Here is a 14,676-nt window from a genome sequence, read left to right on the forward strand (position 1 = left end):
GGACTCCGACACTCCAATGCAGAGGTAGTTTATTCAAGCACGGTAAATAAGAACAGCAGGTTACAGAATGCCTGTGTCCTATTTTTTATGTACTGCATGCTTACTACTGAAATACCTCATGTTTTACCTCATGTTATGCATTTACCTCATGTTTTACCTCATGTTTTATCTCATGTTCGGAAATGCAGACAAATCTTCCACAATTGCTAAACAAACAAAAGAGGAAAATTAGGTATTTTACCTACAAAAAAATATTTACCTCACATAGCTACCAGAATTGAGGCCATGTGGGGAAAGGTTTTTGTTTTTTTTTTACTTTCTTTTTCTGTAAATATTTATGTACTAATTTTTATTTTTTAATTTTTATTTTAATAAAGGGTTTTTAAATCATTCAGCAGCACAGTGACATAGGGGATAGCGTGCTTGCCTTGCAGAGCTGGGTCCCTGGTAGTGTTGGGCAAACACCTAGATGTTCGGGTTCGCGAACGTTCGCCGAACATCGCCGTGATGTTCGGGTGTTCGACCCGAACTCGGAACATAATGGAAGTCAATGGGGACCCGAACTTTCGTGCTTTGTAAAGCTTCCTTACATGCTACATACCCCAAATTTACAGGGTATGTGCACCTTGGGAGTGGGTACAAGAGAAAAACATTTTTAGCAAAATGAGCTTATAGTTTTTGAGAAAATCGATTTTTAAGTTTCAAAGGGAAAACTGTCTTTTAAATGCGGGAAATGTCTGTTTTCTTTGCACAGGTAACATGCTTTTTGTCGGCATGCAGTCATAAATGTAATACATATAAGAGGTTCCAGGAAAAGGGACCGGTAACGCTAACCCAGCAGCAGCACACGTGATGGAACAGGAGGAGGGTGGCGCAGGAGGAGAAGGCCACGCTTTGTGAGACACAACAACCCAGGCCTTGCATGAGGACAAGAAGCGTGCGGATAGCAATTTGCGTTTTGTCGCCATGCAGTCATAAATTTAATACAGATGAGAGGTTCAATAAACAGGGACCGGAAACGCTAACCCATCACAGATGTTCATTGTTCATGTTACTTGGTTGGGGTCCGGGAGTGTTGCGTAGTCGTTTCCAATCCAGGATTGATTCATTTTAATTTGAGTCAGACGGTCTGCATTTTCTGTGGAGAGGCGGATACGCCGATCTGTGACGATGCCTCCGGCAGCACTAAAACAGCGTTCCGACATAACGCTGGCTGCCGGGCAAGCCAGCACCTCTATTGCGTACATTGCCAGTTTGTGCCAGGTGTCTAGCTTCGATACCTAATAGTTGAAGGGTGCAGATGGATTGTTCAACACAGCTATGCCATCTGACATGTAGTCCTTGACCATCTTCTCCAGGCGATCGGTGTTGGAGGTGGATCTGCACGCTTGCTGTTCTGTGTGCTGCTGCATGGGTGTCAGAAAATTTTCCCACTCCAAGGACACTGCCGATACCATTCCCTTTTGGGCACTAGCTGCGGCTTGTGTTGTTTGCTGCCCTCCTGGTCGTCCTGGGTTTGCGGAAGTCAGTCTGTCGGCGTACAACTGGCTAGAGGAGGGGGAGGATGTCAATCTCCTCTTTAAAGTCTCCACAAGGGCCTGCTGGTATTCTTCAATTTTGACCTGTCGGACTCTTTCTTCAAGCAGTTTTGGAACATTGTGTTTGTACCGTGGATCCAGAAGGGTATAAACCCAGTAATTGGTGTTGTCCAGAATGCGCACAATGCCTGGGTCGCATTCAATGCAGTCCTAGGCCGAAGAGGTCATAGCCTAGGGTCACAAAAACCTGTTTATTTGGGCTATTTCAATGGTAGTGATGGTGACGTACATAAATCTCAGCCATGGCCATTAGCAACGTCTGAATTTCACGAAATGTCTCATGCAGGTAGAAGACATATTGTTAGACTTGGATTCCAAAGATGGGGTCCCTACATCTCTGCAAACCAGAGTTACAGGGGTCCAAAATTGGTAAAATCCCCCATAGGCTTTCATTGGGCCTACTATTTACCGTTCCAAAATCTCACACCATTTCAAAGGGCAATGGCTCAGCAGTGGCAAAACTCACCAGTCATGATCCCCCTAAGGGTCCCTACAATGCTAGAAAATTTGGTACTGCTGAGCCATTGCCCTTTGAAAAGATGTGAGATTTTGGAAAGTGAAATAGGGAGGCAATGAAAGTCTATGGGGGATTTTACCAATTTTGGACCCCTGTAACTCTGGTTTGCAGAGATGTAGGGACCCCATCTTTGGAATCCAAGTCTAACAATATGTCTTCTACCTGCATGAGACATTTCGTGAAATTCAAACGTTGCTAACGGCCATAGCTGAGATTTATGTACGTCACCATCACTACCATTGAAATAGCCCAAATAAACAGGTTTTTGTGACCCTAGGCTATGACCTCTTTGGCCTAGGGGCCCGAAACTCACCAGTCATGTTCCCCCTAAGGGTCCCTACAATGCTAGAAAATTTGGTACTGCTGAGCCATTGCCCTTTGAAAAGATGTGAGATTTTGGAAAGTGAAATAGGGAGGCAATGAAAGTCTATGGGGGATTTTACCAATTTTGGACCCCTGTAACTCTGGTTTGCAGAGATGTAGGGACCCCATCTTTGGAATCCAAGTCTAACAATATGTCTTCTACCTGCATGAGACATTTCGTGAAATTCAGACGTTGCTAACGGCCATGGCTGAGATTTATGTACGTCACCATCACTACCATTGAAATAGCCCAAATAAACAGGTTTTTGTGACCCTAGGCTATGACCTCTTTGGCCTAGGGGCCCGAAACTCACCAGTCATGTTCCCCCTAAGGGTCCCTACAATGCTAGAAAATTTGGTACTGCTGAGCCATTGCCCTTTGAAAAGATGTGAGATTTTGGAAAGTGAAATAGGGAGGCAATGAAAGTCTATGGGGGATTTTACCAATTTTGGACCCCTGTAACTCTGGTTTTCAGAGATGTAGGGACCCCATCTTTGGAATCCAAGTCTAACAATATGTCTTCTACCTGCATGAGACATTTCGTGAAATTCAGACGTTGCTAACGGTCATAGCTGAGATTTATGTACGTCACCATCACTACCATTGAAATAGCCCAAATAAACAGGTTTTTGTGACCCTAGGCTATGACCTCTTTGGCCTAGGGGCCCGAAACTCACCAGTCATGTTCCCCCTAAGGGTCCCTACAATGCTAGAAAATTTGGTACTGCTGAGCCATTGCCTTTTGAAAAGATGTGAGATTTTGTAAAGTGAAATAGGGAGGCAATGAAAGTCTATGGGGGATTTTACCAATTTTGGACCCCTGTAACTCTGGTTTGCAGAGATGTAGGGACCCCATCTTTGGAATCCAAGTCTAACAATATGTCTTCTACCTGCATGAGACATTTCGTGAAATTCAGACGTTGCTAACGGCCATGGCTGAGATTTATGTACGTCACCATCACTACCATTGAAATAACCCAAATAAACAGGTTTTTGTGACCCTAGGCTATGACCTCTTTGGCCTAGGGGCCCGAAACTCACCAGTCATGTTCCCCCTTAAGGGTCCCTACAATGCTAGAAAATTTGCCACTGCTGATCAATTGCCCTTTGAAAAGATGTGAGATTTTGGAACTGTAAATAGGAGGCCCAATGAAAGCCTATAGGGGATTTTACCAATTTTGGACCCCTGTAACTCTGGTTTGCAGAGATGTAGGGACCCCATCTTTGGAATCCAAGTCTAACAATATGTCTTCTACCTGCATGAGACATTTCGTGAAATTCAGACGTTGCTAACGGCCATGGCTGAGATTTATGTACGTCACCATCACTACCATTGAAATAGCCCAAATAAACAGGTTTTTGTGACCCTAGGCTATGACCTCTTCGGCCTAGGACTGCATTGAACACGACCCATGCATTGTGCGCATTCTGGACAACACCAATTACTGGGTTTATACCCTTCTGGATCCACGGTACAAACACAATGTTCCAAAACTGCTTGAAGAAAGAGTCCGACAGGTCAAAATGGAAGAATACCAGCAGGCCCTTGTGGAGACTTTAAAGAGGAGATTGACATCCTCCCCCTCCTCTAGCCAGTTGTACAGCGACAGACTGACTTCCGCAAACCCAGGACGAACAGGAGGGCAGCAAACAACACAAGCCGCAGCTAGTGCCCAAAAGGGAATGGTATCGGCAGTGTCCTTGGAGTGGGAACATTTTCTGACACCCATGCAGCAGCACACAGAACAGCAAGCGTGCAGATCCACCTCCAACACCGATCGCCTGGAGAAGATGGTCAAGGACTACATGTCAGATGGCATAGCTGTGTTGAACAATCCATCTGCACCCTTCAACTATTGGGTATCGAAGCTAGACACCTGGCACAAACTGGCAATGTACGCAATAGAGGTGCTGGCTTGCCCGGCAGCCAGCGTTATGTCGGAACGCTTTTTCAGTGCTGCCAGAGGCATTGTCACAGATCGGCGTATCCGCCTCTCCACAGAAAATGCAGACCGTCTGACTCAAATTAAAATGAATCAATCCTGGATTGGAAACGACTACGCAACACTCCCGGACCCCAACCAAGTAACATGAACAATGAACATCTGTGATGGGTTAGCGTTTCCGGTCCCTGTTTATTGAACCTCTCATCTGTATTACATTTATGACTGCATGGCGACAAAACGCAAATTGCTATCCGCACGCTTCTTGTCCTCATGCAAGGCCTGGGTTGTTGTGTCTCAAAGCGTGGCCTTCTCCTCCTGCGCCACCCTCCTCCTGTTCCATCACGTTTGCTGCTGCTGGGTTAGCGTTACCGGTCCCTTTTCCTGGAACCTCTTATATGCATTACATTTATGCCGACAAAAAGCATGTTACCTGTGCAAAGAAAACAGACATTTCCCGCATTTAAAAGACAGTTTTCCCTTTGAAACTTTAAAATCGATTTTCTCAAAAACTATAAGCTCTTTTTGCTAAATTTTTTTTCCTCTTGTACCCACTCCCAAGGTGCACATACCCTGTAAATTTGGGGTATGTAGCATATAAGGAGGCTTTACAAAGCACGAAAGTTCGGGTCCCCATTGACTTCCATTATGTTCGGAGTTCGGCTCGAACACCCGAACATCGCGGCCATGTTCGGCCCGAACCCGAACATCTAGATGTTCACCCAACACTACACGTGACCCGTTCGGCCAATCACAGCGCTAGCCGAACGTTCGGGTAACGTTCGGCCATGCGCTCTTAGTTCGGCCATACGGCCGAACCCGAACATCACCCGAACAGGGTGATGTTCTGCAGAACCCGAACAGTGGCGAACACTGTTCGCCCAACACTAGTCCCTGGTTAGAATCCCATCCAAGGCATTATTTGCATCGAGTCTGCATGTTCTTCTTGAGTTTCCTCTGGGCACTCTGGTTTCCTCCCACATCACCAAAAACATACCGGTAAGTTAAAGGACATCTGAAGTGAGAAGAATACGGAGGCAGCCATATTTATTTCCTTTTAAACAATACCAGTTGCCTGGCAGCCCTGCTAATCTATTTGGCTGCAGTAGTGTCTGAATCAGACCAGAAACAAGCATGCAGCTAATTTTGTCAAGTCCGACAGTAATGTCAGAAACGCCTGATCTGCTGCATGCTTGTTCAGGGGTCTGATTCAGAGGATCAGCAGGATAGCCAGGTAACTGGTATTGCTTTACATGGAATAAATATGACAGACAACATATCTCTCTCACTTTAGGTTCCCTTTAAGATCCAAGCGATGGAAAAGTCATACTTCGCAGGTTTTTAGAAAAATAATTGTATTACTCGGTTCCGGATTTGTTTGGTTCTGATGCCATAAACCAGAGGGTTCAACATTGGGGGCAGAAGGAGGTAGGAGTTGGCCAGTAGGATGTGTGTATGGTGAGGAACGTTCCTACCAAACCTGTGCGACAAGAGAAGAGCAAAGAATCGGAATATAGAAGCACAATATTGCAGAGACGTGAGAGATGCATGTCCCGAAGGCTTTCATTCCAGCCTTTTTGGTCAGCTTCAGGACAGCCCGAAGAATCATCGTGTACGAGCAAACAATGAAAACTGAGTCCATCACCAGCACAAGGAAGCCGATGATCATGCCAAGGTGGTCATTGAAAGAGGCATCAGAACACGATAGTCTCACTACCGCCATGTGCTCACAGTATGAGTGGAGGATGACGTTGCTGGTGTACTGGTGGATTCTCACCACAAAGAGAGGCAATGGAAGGATGTACACCACGCCTCGAAGCAACGCCAACACTCCACTTTTTATAATAACACTTGTCGTCACAATTATGGAGTAGCGAAGAGGGTTGCATATGGCAACGTACCGATCATAGGCCATGGCTAGAAAGATGCCAGACTCGGTGGTGGAGAAGGCATGGATGAAGAACATCTGAAGGAGACACAAACGGAAGGAAATCTCATTGTACTGGAACCAGAAGATGGAGAGAAGTTTGGGTACAGTGGAATTGGTAAGTATTAGGTCAACAAAAGCCAGGACAGAGAAGTAGATGTACATGGGCTGGTGTAGACTGGTGTCAATGAAGATGATGAGCAGGACGGTAGAGTTCCCAATGATGGCAGAGAGGAATATGGAGCAGAAAGGAACAGAAATCCAGACATGGAGATGTTCCAGGCCTGGTATGCCCAATAGGAAGAAGGAGAGCGGCTGGAAGCAGCTGCTATTGGCTGTCACCATCATAAGCTTCACACATACATGTTCTAAAGATGGAAATAAATATGTTAAGATGATTGCATGCAAATATTATTTTTTTCAAGTATATGGCAAACTTTTGCCCTCCTGATCCAATAAACACTTCCACATCCACCCCCAATAATAAATAAATACTCTCAAAACATTATTTGAAAGCCCTACAGCAACATTGTCCTTTTTTTTTGCCCCTATGACTTTTTGATGTGGACTGCTGCATCATTATAATAGTCCAGCATAGGGATGATCATAATGAGCTAAATACAATTACGCAAAATCTCACATAAATGTTCGCAATTATGCATATACGTAACTACGATTTGTAAATGCAATTGATTTCTCATAGTCATTTGTAATTTTGTGTAAAATTTTGCATAATGTCATCCCGATTTTAGCAGTTAATAGCAAAGCCACCATAAATGCTATTGCTTCAAAAATATGTTAAGGAGAACAGTGGGTATAAGTCAAAAAATTTTTTTTCCAAAAAGACCTCATAGTTTTAGAGAAAATCGATTTTAAAAATGTAAAGAAAAATAGTTTTTTAAACTCTGAAAAATGACAGTTTAAAAACTATTTTTCTTTGCCTTTTTTAAATCGATTTTCTCAAAAACTACAAGGTCTTTTTAAAAAATTCTTTTTTTGACTTTTACCCACTCTACTTCTTAAAGGATACCCGAACTGACATGTGACATGATGAGATAGACATGTGTATGTACAGTGCCTAGCACACAAATAACTAGGCTGTGTTCCTTTTTTTTTCTCTGCCTGAAAGATTTAAATATCAGGTATGTAAGTGGCTGACTCAGTCCTGACTCAGACAGGAAGTGACTACAGTGTGACCCTCACTGATAAGAAATTCCCCTTTTTATCTCTTTCCGGCTCTCAGAAGCCATTTTCTGCTAGGAAAGTGTTTTATAGTTGGAATTTCTTATCAGTGAGGGTCACACTGCAGTCACTTCCTGTCTGAGTCAGTACTGAGTCAGCCACTTACATACCTGATATTTAACTCTTTCAGGCAGAGAAAGAAAAAAAGGAGCACAGCACAGTTATTTGTGCGCTAGGCACTGTACATACCCATGTCTATCTCATCATGTCACATGTCACTTCGGGTATCCTTAATTTTGGTAGCAATAGCATGCACGGGGGCTTTGCCATTAACTGCTAAAGTCGGCACAAAATTATGTGAAATTTTGCGAAAATTACGTGAAAAATGATGCGGAATTAGGAAATACTACTATTACATACGAAATTCATTATGATTTTCTCAGAAATTTTGCATTACAATTACGATGAACTGCGAATTTCGATGCAAAATTTCGCATGTGCGAAATTTCGGCCTACCACTGGCCCAGCATCCCACAGCCTGAGCATCTACTGGATGGAGATATGGAGAATTTTACCAATCATCCTGCCCCTAATTATTCTGTTAGAGACAAGTCTGGCCGTTCCGACTAATCTTCCTCCTTTAGATTCCTATAGAGGGTATGACTACAACTGCCACTAGTCCTTGGGCAATGCATTGTGGGGATTGTGAGATTGCAGGAACAAAGGGTGCATACACACATCCAAATGTAATTGGTCAACTCTTGGCCAATTTTACCATGTAGTATGAGAGCTTTCCTACACAATCTCCTCATAGTATTCAAAATCTGTTGAATCTCATACAACATAGAGGTGGAAAAAAATGGTCAGCGATTGGCAAATCAAAATTGGATGTGTGTACGCACCTTATCAGGGTTGTGGGGGAAGCAGAAGCGTGAGCTCAGCACCGATTGCACAGGTTTGCTAAATTGTGAGTAGGAGCCATGGGTGTAACTAGAAGTCACCGGGCCCACTTACCCTCTGATCCCCACATTGAAGTAAAACACCACTTTTATTGAACATTTCTACAAACATTGTCATTTCTACAAATTTTTTTTTTTTTTTTTTTGCAATTTAAAGCCCATCTGCACCCAAAATCAATTAACAGCAGCCTGGAACCCAATCAGTATGTCTGGCCATACACTGGCCCGATTTGCGGCCGTTTCGACAGCAGATTCGATCACTGGGATCGAATCTGCTGCCAATCAATCGCACTAAACGCACCCGCCGATCCGATTTCCTCCCGAAATCGGATCGGTCCGTCGATCGTGCCGTGCGGAAAAAGAAAAACACCGTCGATCGCCCGCGGGTAGGGAGTGCGTCGCTAGCGGCAGCCGATCCGATCAGGCATACATTACCTGACGCTGGCTCCCAGGCATCTTCGCCGCGCTGCACCGCTCTGTTCCTGTTTCCATCCCAGCGTACATTAACTTCCTGTGTCACTGCAGTGACCAGGAAGTTCAAATAGAGGGCGCTCTATTTGAACTTCCTGGTCACGGAGTGACACAGTGTACGCTGGGATGCGGTGCAGGGTGCAGCGCGGAGAAGAGGACCCGGAGCCAGCTTTAGGTAATGTATACGGGGGGGGGGGGGGGGAGACAGGCGGCAGGAGCAGCTCAACAGATTGTGATCGGTTTCAGGCTGAAATCAATGCACAATCTGTTTGCAGTAAAGGCAACCATACGATCCCTCTCTGATCAGATTCCATCAGATAGGGATCTGTCAGCTGGTCGATCTAATGGCAAATCGACCAGTGTATGGCTACCTTAATTGCTCTGTAACCTCACTCAGCTCATGATACTGATGTGACTTAGTAGGTCCAATAAATAAATCATTTTTGGGGTGTCTTCCAGCAGCCCTCCATTCTTGTACTGCAAGTGCAAAATCTCTGACAGCAGACACCTGGTAGAAGACACTTTTAAAAATATCCAGTCTGGGTTTGCAGGGTTATTTATGTTCTCCAATGTTCTCCTGATGTCATTGTGCAGAACCCCCCTAAACCCCCCCTTTCCAAAAAAAAAAAACTTGGCTAACTGAAGTGCAAGTATGAAACCATCACAATCTTCAGCATGATTTCTAATGGAGTTCTAATGGAGGGTGTGAGTGAGACCTTATCTCCAAACATCACTGCCTGACCTCATTGATAGCTCCATTCACCAACACTACTGGGTGACATGACTGATGACATCCATCTTCTAACCTCACTGCTCACCTTACTGGTGACACAATTCCCAAACATCTGATTTGCAAGCCCGTGCAGTACTAATTGTGGAGCCCACATACTTTGTCTGGATGGTGCTAGCTTTAGGGCCCTTTTCCATGAGCAATTGATAGGCAGTGAAATGCCTCCCAAACTCTCACAACTGTTTGCTGCTGCCTGGTAACTGCTTGCTAAGCACACAGCTCAACTGCCCAAGGAAAGGAGCTCTTTGCTTCTCTTTAACATTTCATTTGTAGATGCAGAACTTACAACCAGGACTCACATTAGTATCCCGATTTTGTGGGAGATGTTATAGCAAAAGTAACACAACAAGAGCCATCCGCACACAGCCCCTCCATCTCTATACAGTGGTATCATCAGGTGACTCTGTATATGAAGATGCTGGACAGCCGAAGGGATGAAAGGAGGAATCCACTGAAGACCTCTCTGGGACACAAGAGGAAACGTCCTGCAACCAACACATCAGGGAGATGAAGACTGAACAGGAGACACAAGAGAGAGCGTCCTGCAACCACCACATCAGGGAGATGAAGACTGAACAGGAGACACAAGAGAGAGCGTCCTGCAACCACCACATCAGGGAGATGAAGACTGAACAGGAGACACAAGAGAGAGCGTCCTGCAACCACCACATCAGGGAGATGAAGACTGAACAGGAGACACAAGAGAGAGCGTCCTGCAACCACCACATCAGGGAGATGAAGACTGAACAGGAGACACAAGAGAGAGCGTCCTGCAACCACCACATCAGGGAGATGAAGACTGAACAGGAGACACAAGAGAGAGCGTCCTGCAACCACCACATCAGGGAGATGAAGACTGAACAGGAGACACAAGAGAGAGCGTCCTTCAACCACCACATCAGGGAGATGAAGACTGAACAGGAGACACAAGAGAGAGCGTCCTGCAACCACCACATCAGGGAGATGAAGACTGAACAGGAGACACAAGAGAGAGCGTCCTGCAACCACCACATCAGGGAGATGAAGACTGAACAGGAGACACAAGAGAGAGCGTCCTGCAACCACCACATCAGGGAGATGAAGACTGAACAGGAGACACAAGAGAGAGCGTCCTGCAACCACCACATCAGGGAGATGAAGACTGAACAGGAGACACAAGAGAGAGCGTCCTGCAACCACCACATCAGGGAGATGAAGACTGAACAGGAGACACAAGAGAGAGCGTCCTGCAACCACCACATCAGGGAGATGAAGACTGAACAGAGGACACAAGAGAGAGCGTCCTGCAACCACCACATCAGGGAGATGAAGACTGAACAGGAGACACAAGAGAGAGCGTCCTGCAACCACCACATCAGGGAGATGAAGACTAAACAGAAGACGCAAGAATGGAAACCTCCAAATAATAAACAACTAGAAGGCGCTAGATGATTCTTCTATGGCTATACCTGGCAACCTGTAAAATAAGTAGGCCTGTATGGGCCTCTGTCTGCTGGGGATGAAAATATGTAAACTATACGAATATAACTCTAAATTATAACCTAGACAGTGCAAATAAATAACCCCATTCCATATATAAAGGTTATTGCACAATCAAAAAACTATGTATGAGTATATGTAAACCAAGAAGCAAAAGCTGGAACGGAGTATGGAATAACTGACTGGTTCACAATTAGTAAAAGAGTGCAACAAGAAGACAAGGTTGCATATTGTCTCCTTACTTATTTAACTTATTTAATTTACTTCAAATATAAACTCACTGCTGCGCTCCTCAAATCTGTGCCTCCAACATAAGAATATAGTGACTTTGTTTCTTTGACCTGCAATAGAAGCTTCACATAGGGTGATACCGTTCTGTAACACTAAACAAATCTCTTCAATTTGCATGCAAGCTCCACCAGGTGACAAATCACATCCGTGTTCAGTGCTCTCATTCAGTGCTCAATCTGTGACAATCCCCAACTGATGTATGCCAGAAGGCTCACCAGATGTAGCCCACCTCAGGTTGCAGGTGGAGAATTCACTTTTGGCCCACTGCCAGTCAACTACCACAACTTCAGATCGTCACAAATCTTCATTTATTCCAGTAAAAACAGCTCCATAAAAAACATAAAAAGTAGCATAGCGTAATCCTATCATACACAAGCTCCGGGCGCATCTACAATTGCACTTACGCGTCCCGGTGTTTAAGATCGCATATAACAGTATCCTCTGCCAGTGCCCATTCGCCTGTAGTCTGGGAAGGATATCCGCGTGAAAACCGCTCCTGATCCTCCCTCTCGCCGCAGGGTATATGCCGCTGAACGTACTGCTCACTCCCGACCGGCTGGTCAGCTCACTTCCGCGTGTACGTCTCGACGTTCTTGCTCTGCTACGCCCTACGCACGTTTCGTCCTCGCATCCGGACTCATCAGGGGCTCCGCCTCCCGACTGCCAACGTCGCTTTTCATACTCCCTGCTCGCTGGTGATTGGTGAATCACTCGTTTTTGGCGAATGGGCATTGTTTACATATCAAATGTATTAGTTCTAAATCATTATCCCAATAGAAGTCACAAACTGAGTGCTAATATCTAAAATTAGACATACATCCTTATTTAGATGTTATGAATTGCACCATCTAGTGAATTATTTGTACACTTCACCTTACCTAACCATATAGAGGACTTTTGTGTGATACTGTGCTATGCCCCTGCCATCTAGTGGTCATTTTGTAAGTAACAGGTTATTGCTAAAATTCATGCCTAGCAAACCCCCTACTGTGACAGTATACTCAAGAACTTTTTGTGCTTTCCCACTGTGTCAAAATTACAGACCCTTTTTCCAGTTCTCTATACTCACTTTGGGCTATATTAATATACTGTGGATTCAATCATTGGAAATATGACAATTTAAATCAAACTCTATGTTGAGCCCTCCTGGACTGAGGGTGTTCAAATTATAGATCCATTTCCCTTCGGCTTTGGAGATCTCTTTCGTGAGGTTTGAACCTCTCCACTTCTTTATGTATTTTTCTACCCCCATGAATTTCAAACCTGCTGGGTCTTGGTTATGGTGTGTCTTAAAGTGCTTTGAAACACTATGGGTTTCCATGCCCTTTTTTATATTGTTCACGTGTTCTCTGATCCGCTTATATAGTTCCCTCGTCGTTCGCCCGACGTATTCTAATCCACATGGGCACCATAAAATATAGACCACACCTTTACATCTACAGGTGATGCATTGCTGGATCTTGAAAGTTCTTCCTGAGTTCCTTGAAATCACTTGATTCCCCCTAACTCCTGTGGACACTCTACACCCCATGCAGCTCCTGCACGGGAAAAACCCCACCTGTCCCAATAGATCTCCCCCTGTAATGCTTGGTGGTTCAATGTAGCTCTTAACCAAAGATGATTTCAGTGTTGGGGCCCTTCTATAGATGAACTGTGGTTTCTCTGGTAGCACTTTCTGCAACACCCCATCAGTTTTTATGATGTTCCAGTTTTTTCTGATCACCCTCTCCAGATCCCTGTGTTGTGAGTTATAGTCGAAGATAATTGCGAATTCTTTCTTTTCTCTCGCCATTCTGGATCTATTCAATACTCTATTACAATACTCCCTAGACCATAATTACTTCAAAGCACTTTAAGACACACCATAACCAAGACCCAGCAGGTTTGAAATTCATGGGGGTAGAAAAATACATAAAGAAGTGGAGAGGTTCAAACCTCACGAAAGAGATCTCCAAAGCCGAAGGGAAATGGATCTATAATTTGAACACTCTCAGTCCAGGAGTAGTGTTGGGCGAACAGTGTTCGCCACTGTTCGGGTTCTGCAGAACATCACCCTGTTCGGGTGATGTTCGAGTTCGGCCGAACACCTCATGGTGTTCGGCCAAACCGTTCGGCCACATGGCCGAACTAAGAGCGCATGGCCGAACGTTCCCCAAACGTTCGGCTAGCGCTGTGATTGGCCGAACGGGTCACGTTTTTCGGACCCGAACGCGCTCTGATTGGCCGAACTGTCACGTGGTTCGGGTAAATAAATACCCGAACCACGTCATATCTCCGCCATTTGTCTGTGGGTTTAGCTTTGGGTAGGCAGGCAGGGTAGTTCGCGCTCCAGCCACGCTAACCAGGGTCCCCCCAGTCATTGTGTCGCTGCTGGGAATAGTAGTACACCGCTCGCTCAGCCACACTATATAGCATTGTGTTTACTGCCACTCTGTGTACCTCGCTCAGCCACACTATATAGCCTTCTGTTTACTGCCACTCTGTGTCTGCTGGGAATAGTAGTACACCGCTCGCTCAGCCACACTATATAGCATTCTGTTTACTGCCACTCTGTGTACCTCACTCAGCCACACTATATAACATTCTGTTTACTGCCACTCTGTGTCTGCTGGGAATAGTAGTACACCGCTCGCTCAGCCACACTATATAGCATTCTGTTTACTGCCACTCTGTGTACCTCGCTCAGCCACACTATATAGCATTCTGTTTACTGCCACTCTGTGTCTGCTGGGAATTGTAGTACACCGCTCGCTCAGCCACACTATACAGCATCCTGTTTACTGCCACTCTGTGTACCTCGCTCAGCCACACTATATAGCATTGTGTTTACTGCCACTTTGTGTCTGCTGGGAATAGTAGTACACCGCTCGCTCCGCCACACTATATAGCATTGTGTTTACTGCCACTCTGTGTACCTCGCTCAGCCACACTATATAGCATTCTGTTTACTGCCACTCTGTGTCTGCTGGGAATAGTAGTACACCGCTAGCTCAGCCACACTATATAGCATTCTGTTTACTGCCACTCTGTGTACCTCGCTCAGCCACACTATATAGCATTGTGTTTACTGCCACTCTGTGTCTGCTGGGAATAGTAGTACACCGCTCGCTCAGCCACACTATATAGCATTCTGTTTACTGCCACTCTGTGTCTGC

At 45.1% G+C, this 14,676-nt stretch overlaps 1 protein-coding gene across 1 annotated transcript; it reads right to left on the minus strand.

Annotated features, from left to right (window-relative positions):
* Window positions 1-5,763: 5,763 nt before the first annotated feature.
* LOC137542327 (olfactory receptor 52M1-like) lies at window positions 5,764-6,694 on the minus strand. Its single transcript, XM_068264156.1, is given in 2 exon segments — window positions 5,764-5,907; window positions 5,909-6,694. Coding segments are annotated over 2 exon segments (930 nt in total).
* Between the last annotated feature and the right edge of the window lie 7,982 nt (window positions 6,695-14,676).

Source organism: Hyperolius riggenbachi, chromosome 2 (assembly GCF_040937935.1).
Source record: "Hyperolius riggenbachi isolate aHypRig1 chromosome 2, aHypRig1.pri, whole genome shotgun sequence".
Taxonomy (NCBI): Eukaryota; Metazoa; Chordata; class Amphibia; order Anura; family Hyperoliidae; genus Hyperolius; species Hyperolius riggenbachi.